This window comes from Trachemys scripta, chromosome 23, assembly GCF_013100865.1.
Source record: "Trachemys scripta elegans isolate TJP31775 chromosome 23, CAS_Tse_1.0, whole genome shotgun sequence".
NCBI classification, from domain to species: domain Eukaryota; kingdom Metazoa; phylum Chordata; order Testudines; family Emydidae; genus Trachemys; species Trachemys scripta.
Window position 1 is genome coordinate 13,342,510 of NC_048320.1, and position 15,416 is coordinate 13,357,925.

Sequence of the window (15,416 nt, forward strand, 5' to 3'; positions counted from 1 at the left end):
TGTCGGTAGACAGGATACTGGGCTAGATGGACCTTTGGTCTCACCCGGTATGGCCGTTCTTATGTTCTTATGAGGTATTGAGGCTTTCTCCTTAAAAGGATATTAAAATGAGCAGGTAGAAGCATGCATCAGTCTTCAGACAGGAAGCAGGGGTATCACCAGTATGATCATTAGGTATTAGGATTGGCCTCCTTTGTGAGAGCACTTGGCAGAGGCGAAGTGCTAGCAGGATTTCCCTGTGCTGATGCAGACATCAAAGAGCATGTGAAGCAGCTTGAAAAGGCCGTGTCTGGAAAGGAGCCTCGCTACGTCCTGCGTGCCCTACGGGCTCTGCCCTCCACATCCCGCCGACTCAACCCCAACGTGCTCCATAAAGCCATCAATGGCTTCTTCACTTCCAACAGCACCGTGCGGGACTTCCTGCTGGGCTTTCTGGAGGAGGTGAGTCCGCAATGGGTGCAGAGGAGGCTGCTGAAGTTGGGGTGGTGACTCTGCTTTGGCAGATGCTGGGGCTTTTAGCAGCAGAGAACGTGTTGTCGTAATGGAGGGGACGGGGAGCAGAGATACCAAAGGGAGTGTTCAGACATTACAGCCTTACTGTTCAGGAGTTCCTGGGAAGTGACTTGAGGGCAGTGACTCGATCCAGTTCCCAGCTGGCTTGTGTCTGTATCTAAGAAAAAATCACAATGGCATTTGCTGGCCTGTGTTGGCATCCTCAGCAGAGAGAGCAAAGACTGAGCGGGCCATGGAGACTGACCTTTCCTTTGTTCCTAGAGGCGAATCCTCCAGGTCAAGATTGAGGCACGCTGGGTGGGCTGGGAAATTGGTACGGGCATTGGTGATGGGTATGGCACATCCATGTTGAGTTTCCTCTGTGAATTACTAGAGGACTTCAGAGCTGTGGATCCAGCACATCTCGGTCTCTCTCTCTAGCCTATGGACACAGAAGCAGAGCTACAGTTCCGTCCCCGGACAGGAAAGGCAGCATCAGCCCCCCTCCTGCCAGAGGTGGAAACCTATCTCCAGCTGCTCCTGGTCATCTACCTGATGAACAGTAAACGATACCCAGAGGTAAAACCCCAGGACTGTCCTGCATGCTGCATTGGGGAGATCCATCCCACTACTGAAACCCAAGGACTGGGTGTGTATGGCCCACGAGGCTGTAGGGTCAGACGAATAAACTGGCAAACTTGGGTGCTCTCCCCATTGCCTCCCTGTTATCATGAGCTGAGTACAGGTAGATGGTGGCAGAGCTTCAGAGCAGAGAAGCTTTGTGTCCCACCCTAGCCTAGCACAGGTGGATGCTTAGCAGTTAGCCAGCAAACAAAATACCGCTGCCTCCATTTAGTTACCTCACGTTTTACTGCTCTGCTAGGAGAGCTTCCCTGGAGTTATTTTAACTGCATCTCAAAGGGATTGGCCGAGATGCAGCCCATGGAAGCTACCAATGCTTCAGGGACTGGGGATTTAGATTAATGCAAGTTCTCACAGCCAAAATGCTTCTGATTACTTCCTCTCCTGTGTTTCCTCACAAGTGAGTGTTCGTTCTCTCTGTCTCTGTAGCCTTATCTGTTTTGACTTTTCTCCTTCCCTTCCCCAGGCCCAGAAAGTGTCTGATGACCTGATGCAGAAGATCAGTCCTCAGAATCGCCGAGCCCTTGATCTGGTGGTGGCCAAGTGTTATTACTACCACTCCCGCAGCTACGAGTTCCTGAATAAACTTGATGTGGTCAGGAGGTAGGACTGGCTGCTGCTGTGTCCCATAGGTCAGTTGCAGTGCTGTGTGCTGCATTCGCCCGGAGCCTGCCTATACAGAAATGAAAGGGTCCTTGGTGCCTAATGGCGGCCGTTAGCTAGGATCGAAACCTTGCTGAGGACATTTGTGCGCTCCCCTTTTGCGGCTTCCTTCCTCCCCCTGACACACCCTTTCCTCTCCACCCTCTTTTGAAGTTTCCTGCATGCCCGTCTGAGGACGGCAACCCTCCGTCATGACGCAGATGGTCAGGCCACCCTCCTGAACCTGCTGCTGAGGAACTACCTTCACTATAACCTCTACGACCAGGCGGAAAAGCTCGTCTCCAAATCGGTTTTTCCTGAGCAGGCCAATAACAACGAGTGGGCCAGGTACCTCTATTACACAGGTGAGAGGTAGCAGTGCCACTGCACGCTGCTTTACTGTCGTGTTGTCTAGTGACTAGAGCAGGAGACGGGAATCAGGACTCCTGGGTTCTGTTCCTGGGGCCAGGGAAGGAGTGTGATCAAGTGGTTAGGGCCAGGGTCCGGATTCTGAGGGTTTTCTCCTGGTTCTGCCACTGACCCTGTGACCTCTGGAAAACCGCATAATCGCTGCCTCCATTTCTTCACCTGTAAAATGGGCTAATACTTAGCAAATTGTGACACACGCATTGGGCTACAGGATCCACCCCTTGCCACAGAATTGTGTTCCACCATCGACCCATCCTGCCCTAGTAAATGGGAAGAAAACACTGGACAACATGCACCAAGGATAAAATGTGATAGTCTTGTCTGCAGGTCCAAAATGATAGGTCTGAGGGGGCTGACCTGGAGGATAACTGCACACAAAGGGAGTGGTGGAAATGCCAGCACTGTTCACTGCTATCGGGCTCAATTCCACCTTCCCCAACAGCCCCCTCTGCAGCTGCCAGAACCTCCAGCTTTGCCCTGGACTCTTGCAGTGCAGCGTCACCAGTACAAACGTTGGCAAGTGGAAGTGGCAGGGCAAGTAAAACTGAACTGAATGGAAACTGGAGAACGGAGGGGCCACTGTGCTGATCGTGTTAATGTTCATGTTTAATTACATTCAAAATCTCTGTTCTAAAATTTTAAACGAAGCTGCCCCGGTTTCCAGACCAGGTGTCACAGACCATGTCCATCTTGCCAGGGAGTGCACTGGGCCTTGGTAATAATCAGCATGCTAGTGAGCAGAGGTGGGTGTGAGGCTTTGAGAGCTGATGGAAGGGCCGTGGATGTGCAAAGAGGTGTTCGCATTGCTGCCCTGGGCAGGGAAGGGGTGAGGTAAAGATTGCTCGCGTCCTGCTGTCCTCGCTGAGAATGTCCCCACTACACAGAGTACATAAGCGTGTGATCTCTGAAAGACTGGCGCTCCTCTAGTCATTTGGAGCAGAGGCAACTGAACGCAGATCTGCTTGTTGTTGACGTGACCTCAAGTGCTCTGTCTCAAACTGCACCAAACTAAAGCAGCCAAACAGCTGGCAAGGCATGGAGCAGTTGGCTTGATTAGCAGTTTGTGCTAGGTAGGGTGAAGATCTCAGTGCCTGGGCTGGGCTTTGTCCGTTAAACCAACTTCTCTCTGAAACAGTTTCTGTCCCTCTGTAACTTCCCTTCCAGGTCGCATCAAAGCCATTCAGCTGGAGTACTCCGAAGCACGGAGGACCATGACGAATGCCCTGCGGAAGGCACCACAGCACACAGCGGTTGGCTTCAAACAGACGGTGAGTGGGTGCATGATCCTCCAGGGGCACCTCTGGGTGAATGCATCAGGCATTTGTGCAGGCACCATGCATAATCAGGCGCATGGAGAGGAGCAGAGACAGGGTAGGATCTGGGTCTCTCACCAGCTTCTTGGCCGGTCTATTCTAATGAAGAATTTGCTTCCTTTGGGTCTCTAGGGCAGTTCTAAGAGATTCCTATTGTTTGAAATGGGCCATCCTGATTATCCACCATAAAAGTTGTTTTTCTCCTGCTGATAATAGCCCACCTTAATTGATTAGTCTCGTTAGTTGGTATGGCAACACCCATTTTTTCATGTTCTCTGCGTATATACATCTTCCTACTCTATTTTCCACTGCATGCATCTGATGAAGTGGGTTTTAGCCCATGAAAGCTTATGCCCAAATAAAATTGTTAGTCTCTAAGGTGCCACAGGTACTCCTCGTTCTTATAGTCTCCTGTGTCTGTCTTTCTGCCTAAGGTCCACAAGCTGCTCATCGTGGTGGAGTTATTGTTGGGCGAGATCCCAGACAGACTCCAGTTCAGACAGCCTTCCCTCAAGAGGTCACTCATGCCCTACTTCCTCCTGACGCAGGGTAAGGATGCTCTGGCTTCTCCCCAGAGCTTCATGATCTGTTGTTGGATGATCCAGGAACCCCTAACTTTCTGTTCTGTGCCCTACCATTTGGTCTAGCTACAGCTTCTCAAATTTTCATGAAAAATAGTGACAGCAACAGGTAAATTGCACACTCTTATTTATGCTGTCTCATACTGCAAGAACAAAGAAATTATATGAAACTGAAAGATGTAGTTATAAGGAAATGTGGGTTATAATCTGTGGAACTCATGGCCACAAGACATCAGAGACCAAAGGTGTAGGTTGATTTTTAAAAAAGGTTAGTCATTAGTATGGACAATGAGAACATTGACAGTTTCATTACATAAGACACAGACTTTTTTTTACATAACTATATTTTCACAAACAAGGGTCACTTTCATGGTTAGATTTTTTTAGACTAGCAAAATAGTGGTGCAAAAGATAAAAGTGCACTTAAAAAATGTGTGCTAGTGTTGCTATGGCCAACTTCTGATTCCAGAGCCACACGTGCACATTTTTCAGAATGGAAGATAATTTTCAGTAACTTTGTGCCCCGTTAACTGGTTTGATGACCAATGGACTCTGCTCCTGTTTCCAGTGCCCATGGTCCTGGGTTCTAATCTCAATGGATCCCTGGTTGGGGGAGTAAAATTTACTTTTTACAGTGAGTAATTAACCATTGGAATGATTTACCAAGGGTTGTGGTGGATTCTCTATCACTGCCAATTTTTCAGTCAAGACTGGATTTTTTTTAAAGACATGCTCGAGTTAAAAAGGAAGTATTTTGGGGAAGTTCTCTGGCTTCTGTTACACAGGTCAGACTAGATGATCACAGTGGTCCCTTCTGGCCTCGGAATTTATGAAATTGTTGGTCTCCAGAAGTCCCTAAGCCATTGTAAATTGAGATAATGTTCTGCTCTTTGAAGGAGCAACATATTTTTAACATTTCATCAATAAAGGGCACTGTCTCCTGTTTTATTTCTGGCATTTATGGATCTAACCTCAAAATTCCACTCACTGTAACCTTTACATGTCAGGAAGGAGTTTGTTGAGTGGTGGGTGTACAGGACTCCTGGGTTCTGTTCCTGCTCTCACTGTCTGACCTAAGCAGATCTTTTCTCTCAACCCTCTCCTATATGTTCCCACAGCTGTTCGGACAGGTAACCTAGCCAAGTTTAACCAGGTCCTGGATCAGTTTGCGGACAAATTTCAGGCAGATGGGACCTATACCCTGATCATCAGGCTGAGACACAATGTGATTAAAACAGGTAAGAAGCTGCCAATGCCATGTCGTTGGGGCCAGGGCATCCTGTCCCGATGCAGTGTGGTGGTGTCGTGGCTGACACTCCAGCATTCGAAGTCTTGGCCTAACTAACCCGTGGCTTGCTCCTGTCGTTTAATGCAGCAAAGGAGAGCAATGTGCATTTGAGTCTCCTTGTGCTTCTTGGTTTAAAAGGCCTCTCGCTATCACACCCACTTCCCACCTCACTCTGTGGCCCCATGACACGCTCCAGCTCCTGTTCCTTCTCTCACCCCCAGGTGTTCGCATGATCAGCTTGTCCTATTCCCGCATCGCACTGGCCGACATTGCTCAGAAACTGCAGCTGGACAGCCCGGAGGATGCTGAGTTCATTGTTGCCAAGGTGGGTCGTTGGGATGAAGTACAGTTCAGGGATCAGTGTAGAAAATCTAGCCCTTGGCCCCTTCTGCCTGCGGTGCTCAGGGACTGCACAACTAACCGTCAGATTCCGGAGAGGTTGGTCCTGTATCTTTCAGGCCCTACTGACCCAGCTCTCTGCTCCTCCAAAAGGCTCTGTCACCAGCCTCTTACTATTGGGATCTGGGCCATCAGCAGCTCCAAGTTCCTGCATCCCAATTAACCCCTTCATGCCAGGGTGCTCTGACCCAGAGCGTAGCCTTATCCCTGCCCATCTCGCTACATCTGTCATTTCCTTGAGCAGTCGCTACCAAGGGATGTTGCACTAAGGGATGTTGCACCAAGAAAAACTTGAGGTGCTCCCACTGAGTGGAGAGGGATGTGGGGCTCACGGCTTGAGAGAACAGACAGACCAATTCGCTGTCCTGTGGGAGCGAGTCTCCACTTCCTGAGTGCAAAGCGCTCACACTGCCATCCGCGGCTTTGACCCCCGGGAACTCTGCGCACGCGAACACCAGCCTTCAAGGTTGGCCCTTTGCCGTGACTGTTGCCTCTGGGCTGTAGGCCATCCGGGACGGCGTGATTGAAGCCAGCATTAACCACGAGAAAGGCTATGTCCAGTCCAAAGAGATGATTGACATCTACTCCACACGGGAGCCCCAGCTGGCCTTCCATCAAAGGATCTCCTTCTGCCTCGACATCCACAACATGTCTGTCAAGGTAGCTAGGCTGCAGCGCAGGCTCTGCCCATTGTCCGGATACTGGGTCAGGGGTCCCGGGGGCCACTCTCCTGAGATGTGTGAGTGCAGCAGGGTGATTTAGACACCTCGGGCCTTCAGCAGCTCCCCCAGCAGGTTCCAGGCCCCTCTGGGGTGATGGGTTGGCTCTTCTCTTTCCTCTCCCTTGCACCCCCAGATCCTTTGTTGGGGCACCAGTTCAAAGCATGGTCCCTCTGCCCTCCATGAGCTCCCCACGTTCTCTTATCTAAACACCTCTCGTTCTGTACTCTGCCTGCTAATACAGTGCACTACATAGGGGGTTGGGAGACCAGACTCCTGGGTTCTGTTCGCCACTCTACTGAACTGCCTCTGTAAAATGGGAGAGGAGCAAGCTACCCCACGTGGGCGCTGGGAGGCCTCATTCATGCCAAACTGCTGTGACAGCCTCTGCTGAAAGGGCCTGATCTCTGGCAAATTTCTCAGCACTCTAGCTCCAGCTGCCGGGAGCGAGAGCTGATTCCCCGGCCTCACGAGGCCTCAAAACATGCGCTACCTTTGTGAGCACATCCTGAGCGCCACTGCCCTGGGAGATGCAACTGAAGGCTGCTGTCTTGTCAGCGTGTCAGTCGGGCCACCTACCTGGCCATGCTGGAACTTGCTGATGGAGCAAGGAGCAGGACCCCTGGCTGCCGTGCGTGCTTGGAAATGTCTGCTACAGCCTGGGGTTTCCTTGTCTCTGCCCTGTGGCCCTGGCAGTCCCTCACTGATCCCCTTTTGTTTGTGTTTCCAGGCCATGAGGTTCCCACCTAAGTCTTACAACAAGGACTTGGAGTCTGCAGAGGTGAGATCCCACCTGGGTTCTGGGCTTCCTGCCTGTGGGGAGAGGGGGTTGAGCTCCCCATTAGCAACCCTCCCTGGGAGTGACACATGCCTCCCTACCAGTGCTGTGTGCCCTTGTCTACCCTGTGCTGAGACCCCCCATCCCTGCCCTGGTGGGAACCTTTCTGTGGCAAGCCAGGAGTTCTGTCTAGGGCCCCAGTCAGTCCTCGGTGCCAGCTGTGGTTTGGACAGAGCCTTCTCTTCACTCATTTCACATGAATGGCCATCACTTCCCCCCCCTCTCTCTCACTGCTCACCTGGCAGCCTTTCCGAGCAGCTCAGTGCCCTGACCCATCCCAGTCCCACGGCTGCAATTGGCCTGTTAGGAACGTGCCCTGCCTTTGCCTTCCAGGAGCGCCGGGAGCGGGAGCAGCAGGACCTGGAATTCGCGAAGGAAATGGCAGAGGATGACGATGACGGTTTCCCATGATCCTCTGGGGACTGCAGTCTATTTTTATTTTCCCACAGGGAATATCCTGTCTGATAGAAACCAACCTCTGGTGGCTACAATCCAGAATCTGCCTTTCTTTTATAAACTCTCTGCATGTACGTATTGGGGTGGGGAGGGGAGACACCCCCAGGTTCTATATCGCCCTCTGCCTATTGCAGAGGGAAGTGCTCCCCTACAACCATCACCCAAGAGATCAGCATATTAAGGGAAACCCACCCTCCCAATTCCCAATAAAACTTCTTTTAAGGTTGCTTGTGGTGGAAGTCATTGCTGCACCCGGCGTGGGAAGCACACAAGGGGTTAATGAATTAAACCAACTGAGCTCTGTCACCAAACCTCTTAGCCGCTTCTGGGTGCGTCGTGTGTGACCTGCTGCTGGGTGGGTGGTCGTTACTGCTACACAGACCATGTCTGAGCTGCAGCTCTCACAATAATAATGGGTTAAGACTTTGTTAAGCTTCAATTATGACTTTTAAAATAAAAGTTGGAAAAAAACCTCGCACGTGTGTGTGGTTTTGCGGCTTTAAGTTTCACGGCGGGGGAGGTGGAACAGCTTGGAAATCCCGAAGCTTTCAGATGCTGATGCAGTGAGAGAAGGGAGGGACCTTTCACAAGGTCAGACCTTCCTCCCAAGAGCAGCAGTCGGGGATTCCTTGCTCTGGTTACTGTAACCAGCTCCCTGGTGGTGGAAAAGGCATTTTGTAAAAAACGGACTCTGGCCAGATCAAAGGCTCCTTCCATCAAGTAACCCTCAGGTTTCTTCAGAGAGTTTGAGGCCAGAAGGGACCACAACGACCATCTAATCTGACCTGCATGGCACAGGGCTGACAACCTCAACCACTAATTAGGCATCAGGCATACAGATGATATCACATATTGTGTCGTGCAGCACTGATCCTTCTGCAATTCTCCCTCCCTCTAAGGGGGCTACAGCTTTCTTCATGTGTGTGAAGCGGTGCCAACCTGTGTGCTGCAGAACAGGAGTCAGGGTTACGAGGGCCTAGGTAACTAGATGAACCTAAGACTCCCTGAAACTGCTCTTTGCAGCCTGCCCTCTGCCCCATTTGTAGGTCATACACCTGACCTCTGTTGTGTATGAATGCAGTGCCCACAAGAGCAGCAAGTGCTTCGGTGAGATCCTACTTTTTCGCTTGTTTTCCACGTATGTGGCCGTGGTCTGATGCTCTCAGACGTCCTCTCCCTCTGCCGTGTCTCTGCTAGAAGAAAATGTTTCAAGGCAGCAGCAGGCAGCCCTCAAAACTAGTGTTGTGCTGCACTGCACAGAGTTGTTCTGTTCCATAGCGGTTCTTATAACCTGCTCCCCACTCTAGGGTATGAGTGCCGTCCAGTTGTGCATTAGTCACGTTGCTTAACATCTGTCACGGTGGTTCTCCCTTCTGCTCCCCAGGAGAAGCATGTGCCGGAGAATGGCTTGGTTTGGCAGGTTTTTAGTATCAATGCCCTGGGTTTGTGGGAGAAGACAAACACACCAGGCACTCGGAGCAGGAGGTGGGCGGTTTGCCATGGTTCTTAGCTCATGGAGGAGTTCATTCCGCTCTCAGGCCAGCCCTGCGAAAGTTCTGGTGTCAGCACAGACGAGCTTTATCCTTATTGGGTGGAGTTCCTTGAGCCAGAGGAGGGAAATTGTTGATCAGGGTTCTTTATCCCACAGCTTTAGGCTCTGTTAGACTGAGCCCGGTAGTCATTACTTCAATACCAATAACTTTGGACTCTTATGTGCTAGCCCAGGGTATTGGTGCTGCTTCCTGTACCCAGCAGGGGATGCTGCAACACCAGACCCAGGCATGTGCACTGTCCCTGAAAGCAAGTGCAGCTGGAGGAATCGCAGGACTTCAGTAAAGGCCTGGCCTGAAACAGGGCCAAGATACACAGAACAGCCTAGTTTGCACCACTCTAAACCAGGGCCCGAGGGGCTTCTCTAACCTACCTCACCCCTCTGTGTTTCCCTGGCACCACTTCTCGAGATTTACCCTCTGACAGGACCAATGTGCAGGGAGCCAGGGGTCGCGTCCCGTAAGCAGAGAACGAAACCCGGAAGGGATGTGCTAGTCAGTCAAGCCCTGATCCTGCACTGTGGAAACTAAACATGTCAATAGGGGTCGTGCCTAGGGATTGGCCCAGACTGGAGTCCAGATTGCCTGGTGCACGTGCAGCACAGGTCCCCAACTTTTGGGCCAAGCTGCTCTAACTACAGGCCACCACGTCCCCCTATTGAGTTGGGAGAGACAGGAGGAGGTTGCCACAGGGGTGTGATGCAGGGAAAGGCCTGGAAGAAATGACTGGGCTGCTAGGAAAGACACGCTGAGCCTACTTGTCAGTGAAGCCCAGTCCAGTGAACTAATCCTAGTTCCTTGCAGAAGAAGCCAATGCTGGAGTGACTCTGGGGCTTGGGTTGTGGCTCCGTGGGTGATTTGTGTTTGGTTTCGGAGCCATGGACAGTCCGGGAGTGATTCCCTTTTATACACAACATGGGGGATCTGCCCAATCCCCACCCACAGCCCCCTGCTAGTCCAGTCCTGCCCCCTCCGTCAGAAACTGCCAAGGGAACGCTCCTCCCAGGCCACTGTGCCAATAATGCACTTAGTGCATGCCTAGCGTGCACAGCCATTCATGCACTTAGTGCACACCTAGCGTGCACAGCCATTCCTAGAACCTGGGAGAGAGGAGGGCAGCTAGCTGCTGGTGCACTCTGGGCCCCTCTCTGGTGTGAGTAATGTGCCCTGACTACACTGCACCACCAGAGGGCGCCACGTCACTGAAGGATCCCCACTGCAGCCTCTGTCAACCTGGGCAATGGGTTCAAGCCGGAGGCACGATCCTTAGAGTCCCGCTGGGCACAGACTGTGGGCTCTTCATCAGCCCCATTAACCCTGAGCCGTTGCCGGCTGGGCCTGAGTCTGAAGGGCCGTTGGCCTCCCAGGAGGGCAGCACATGTGCTGCCAGCCGGCAGAGGGCACAACCCGCGGTAGCCAGCAGTAAAGCTACTGGAGCCCCAGGTGCCAGGCCAGGCATTGGCGTCCTGCAATGGTGGGACGGACGGCTCTGGCTGGAGCCCGGCACACGGCAAATGGGAGGGCACATCCTGCAAAGCCCCCCCGCCCTGCATCTCTGCCAGTGCCCCCTGCTAGCCCAACCCTAGGCTCCCCCTAGCTCTGCCAGTGCCCCCTGCTCCTGGCCCGCAGCCCCCTGCTAGCCCAACCCTGGGCTCCCCGCACAGCTCTACCAGTGCCCCTCACTCCCGACTCATAGCCCCCTGCTAGCCAGCCCTGAGTTCCCCCCACAGCTCTGGGCTTCCTCCCCCCCCAACCATCACAGTTCTGTGGGTGCCCCTCACTCCCGCCCTGCAGCCCCCAGCTACCCCAGCCTTGCAGCTCTGGCTCGGGTATCACTGAGGAATTCTCATCCAATGCTGCTGTTCCCCCCCGCCCAGCCCCCATAGCCTCATCCCAGGGGTGAGGCGAGCAGGACACGGAGGCTGGCGAAACCCCCACTGTCCCGAGGCTGGTGTCTCGATGAACCGGCCCAGCCATTGCCGCGTGGATTTAAAGCCCAGCTCATCAAGGTCGCGTTGTGCCTGGGGCTAAAGGCCTTGCCCCACACCCGACGGAAGACCTGCTCAGGTGCCCGCTAGCCTCAGGCAGAGTGCACAGAGCCAGGCACCCAGCTGGGAGCCGTGCTGCAACCTGCCCGGGTCAGGGCATGAGCCCCACACCCTCCTAACCCCCCCACCCCCCCGCTGCCCCCGGCAGGACTCTCAGCTTTGCTGAGGCTGTTGCAAAACCCACTCGGCCTCGTCCCATCTGTGCCTCAGGTGGCCTCAGTGCAGGGTGGTGCTGAAAGCTTCTCCCCAGCAAAGGCCTGAATGGGGACAGCTGGGGCAAGAAGGTGTGTTGGGGGAAGACCTGGTGGGCGTCATCCCGGCCATGGCCACAGGGGGGCTGTGCAGGGCTGTGCCCCACTGCTCTTAGCCCAGCTGTGTGTGTGTGGGGGGGGAATGTCCAGGGCCCCTGCCCAGCTGAGCGGCCAGAAGAGAGGCACCTGCCCTGGCAGGGAACAGATGCGCTGAACCCCAGGAATGGCGGGGGGGGCTCCGGCCTGGGCTCTGCCGCAGCTCAGACTAGGCGGCTGCTCCTGGCCTCAGTATCGGGGACACCCCCCAACCGATAAGAGTCTGAAAAGCGAGATCCAGGGGCTGGCTCCAGCCTCCACGGAGCAAGCGCTGCACCCAGGTCCCAGGGACCAGCCAGAGCTGCCCCTCGGGCCGGCCGGGGCTCCAGGATTGGGTTTGACCCGGCCAGTCAGACTCTTGGAGGAACTGCCCTTGGGGGGCTGGTCCTGCTCTGAGCAGGGGGTGGGACTAGATACCTCCTGAGGTTCCCTCCAGCCCCAATAGTTGATTCAATGTACAGGGCTGCTGAAGGGATCCCTCCCATTCAGGTTGAATGCAGGTTGCTCCACCCAGGAGGGGTCCTCTCAGAAAACACATCCCAGGGGCCCGCCTCACAGCATCTGACATGGGGAGCCCAGATACTCCGGTGATGGGTACCAGTATAGCCTAGCTGGCCAGATAACAGGGAATTTCATCCCGAAGGGATCTCAGATGCTTTACAAGTCTCACACACTCAGAGGATTCACCTCACCCACCACTAAAATGCAGCCAGCTCTGGGGTAGAGCACTGCAGCTGAACAGCACACAGCAACGCTGGGTCGTTTCTGAAGGAAGCTGAAATACTGTAACCAGAAGGGGAGATTCGGTCCTGTGCATTGCACCAGGGCTCTCACAGTCCCTGTAAAGCCGGACAGTTTGGTATGTGCCTGTCTGCAGGGGCAGAGGTCTGGGTTGACTCTGCCCTGGCCATGCCATTAAAGCAGCACTTTCTAGCTCACTAAGGGATTTATCTGGTTCCCAGCCTGTCAGTCTTTACCAGTTGTAACCTCACCCCCACTGTGGGGCAGAATGGGGCTAATATCCCCATTGCACAGATGGGAACTGAGGCACAGTGAGGCTAAGTGGCTGGTCCCAGGGCACACAAGCAGCTGTGAACTCAACCGAGGTCTCTAACCACTACACCAGCCTGCCTCCCTTTCCAGAGGAGTCGAGGTAGAGCCCAGGGCTAGCACATCTGGATTTGTTTGCAGTGACGAGCTGGGAGAATGAACCAACCCGTCCGAGTGTGATGGACATATCTGTGGTTTCTTCATATCAAGCTCATCCTAGCTCCTCCCGCTTGGGAAATCTAAGAGCATCCAGGATTTCCAAACCGGGCTGGGTCACATCCTGCCCTCGCTCCCCCCAGGGCAAGTCAAGAGCAAGGCCCAGGCAGTGGAACCAGGAAGACCTTAGCCTGCAGCTTTCTACGTAACTGCCCCCCCCAGGACACACACAAACGTTCTCTCCCTTGGGAATCCTACTTGTTGGCCGGACCCCAGCCCTCTGGGGTGGGCTCAGTGCCTCACAGCAGAGACAGACTCAAGGCCAAAGACCCATCCTGGCCTGGTCTCAAGAGGGGCCTCCCTGAGCAGTGAGATCTCCAGCCAGAGAGCAATCGCTCCAGGAGACGCAGCCGCCCCGGCACTGGGGTCAGCTCAAACTGGGCTGAGCGACGCCCTTAGAGAATGGGCTGAAAGGGATGGGCCCAGCCCCTTCCCCAGAGAAGGCCCCACGGGGCCGTGTTCAGGAGGCTGTGTCGCTGCTCCGCGGGCAGGACAGGGTCCCCCGTGTCTATGCACAGCGGGCACAGCAGAGTCGGCGTGTGGGCATTGGGGGCAGGTCGGACTGGAGTCTATTTTCAAACAGAGAGTCCCACACACGGGGGGGGTCGGGGGGCACAGAGCGCTCCTCTCGCTCCATGGCGCTGGGCTAGCCCACCCTCACCTCAGCCTTGGGCCTAGCCAGGAGAGCCTCTGCCCAGGGTGGGGACAGGAGCAGCTAAAATGGAGCTCACCGGTGGCAGCTGCGCTAAGAAAGGCCCCATTTTCCGCACACATTGGCCAAGCCCGGTGGAAACTCCACCACTCTCGGTAACCATGACAAAGCTCACTCCTGAGCCCTCTCGTACCTATCCCCGTGGTTTCTGGGCGTACGCCCAGTTCCTGCCAGCAGCTATAACTTCCTATTTCTGACTCACTCTTTTCTTTTTAATAGCCCTAATTCTTGAAAATAAAAGCCTGCTGACTCCCAGCCATGCCCAGCTGTTCACCCCTGAGCCAGCATTTTCCATCTTCACCACTTCCAAGGAGGTGACATCAGTCCATGGGATCCTACCCCGCCCCTGGCCTTCAGTGACCAACACTCCCTGGGAAATTTCACTACCTCTCCCCTTCTTCCTCACCAGGGCCGGATTAACCTTTTGGGGGCCCAGTGCCAAATATATTTGTGGGTCCCCATGGGGGCAGTGGAGCATGGCGCGGGGGGGTCGGTCCCTGCAGCGAGGGGCCGGCCCAGGGCATGGCAGGGGCAGCCCCGCTCTGCCCAGCCCAGTGCGAGGGCACTATCTACAAACTGGCAGTTGCCAGACACACAGTGTCCTGGCCGGCCCTGTGCTGCCAGCCTGCCCCTTCCCCTCGGAGGGGGCCCATGCCATGCCACACAGCCCCCCCCGCCCAACACCCCCGTGACTCCCTCTGGCCAGAGCCCCTGCCCTCAGCCCCACCACAACTGCCCTGCGTCCCACACAGAACCCCCACTCCCTAGTGCCCCAACACACACAGATCTTCCCCGCCCCCTCACAGCTCCCCAGACACTTCAGAGACCCATTCCCCCACCCCTGCCTCCCGGCCACACTCACCAGCCCTGCTCGGCGGTAACTGTGTCTGCTTCTGAACCAGTCGCAGGCAGCTCGGCCCCGGGGAGACAGGCGGGGTCCCACAGGTGGTGGGAAGCAGAGGCTACCCGGAGCCAGGGGTGCACTGGGGTCTGGCCTGGAGGCAGAGAGGAGCCCCCAGGCGGCCGGCAGGCAGGCCGAGAGGAACAAGTAATGGGTGGGGAGCAGCCAGCAGGCTGGTGGGGTCTCGGCCCAGTGCAAGCGGAGCAGGCCGGGGAACCCTTCTGAGCATGGGCCCGGCTCCATGGCGCCACTGTGAACCTGGCACTGTTTCTCACAGCCCAGCTTTGTGCCACGGCCTGAAATCTCGCTGCGGAAGGAGGAACTCTTGAAAGCTTGGAAACTTTGCCACCAGCCTTCCCACGAGAGGCTATCGGGAGACTCTGCCTCCCATGAGGTGAAATTCCCCTGGGCGCCAGCTCTGCAGAGCTGAGGGCTCTCCCGCCCGGCTCCAGTCGCACGGAGCCCCAGACAGTGTTGACCCCCTGCGCAGGGCTGACCATCAGCCAGGAATGTCTGTGGAGCAAATGAAATTCAGCCCTGCAGCTAGTTGAGGGAGCTGGAGCAGAACCCCAGAACAATTGGCATTCGTAACAAATTCTCTCCAGTCCAGGGAGCAGAGAGAGGCGGAGCCACAACCCCAAGGCCACGGAGCAAGTGAGAGAACCCAGGAGTCCTGACTCCCCAACCCCTTCTGCTCTAACCCCTAGACTAATTTGGTCTAGTGGGCGGAGTAGGGAATTGTCCGTCAGGTTCTGTAACAGGGACACCTCAAACCTGGTATCAGACCTGCCCC

General features: G+C 54.9%; 1 protein-coding gene across 1 annotated transcript; it reads left to right on the top strand.

The window, feature by feature from the left end:
- The first annotated feature begins 224 nt into the window (after positions 1-224).
- On the top strand, positions 225-8,026 carry PSMD3 (proteasome 26S subunit, non-ATPase 3). Its single transcript, XM_034755739.1, has 11 exons — positions 225-441; positions 934-1,071; positions 1,601-1,737; positions 1,951-2,141; positions 3,370-3,473; positions 3,953-4,067; positions 5,218-5,337; positions 5,609-5,712; positions 6,291-6,446; positions 7,236-7,286; positions 7,677-8,026. The coding sequence occupies exons 2-11, from the start codon at positions 937-939 to the stop codon at positions 7,752-7,754; spliced, it is 1,191 nt and encodes a 396-aa protein (XP_034611630.1). The 5' UTR covers positions 225-441; positions 934-936; the 3' UTR covers positions 7,755-8,026.
- Positions 8,027-15,416: the final 7,390 nt, after the last annotated feature.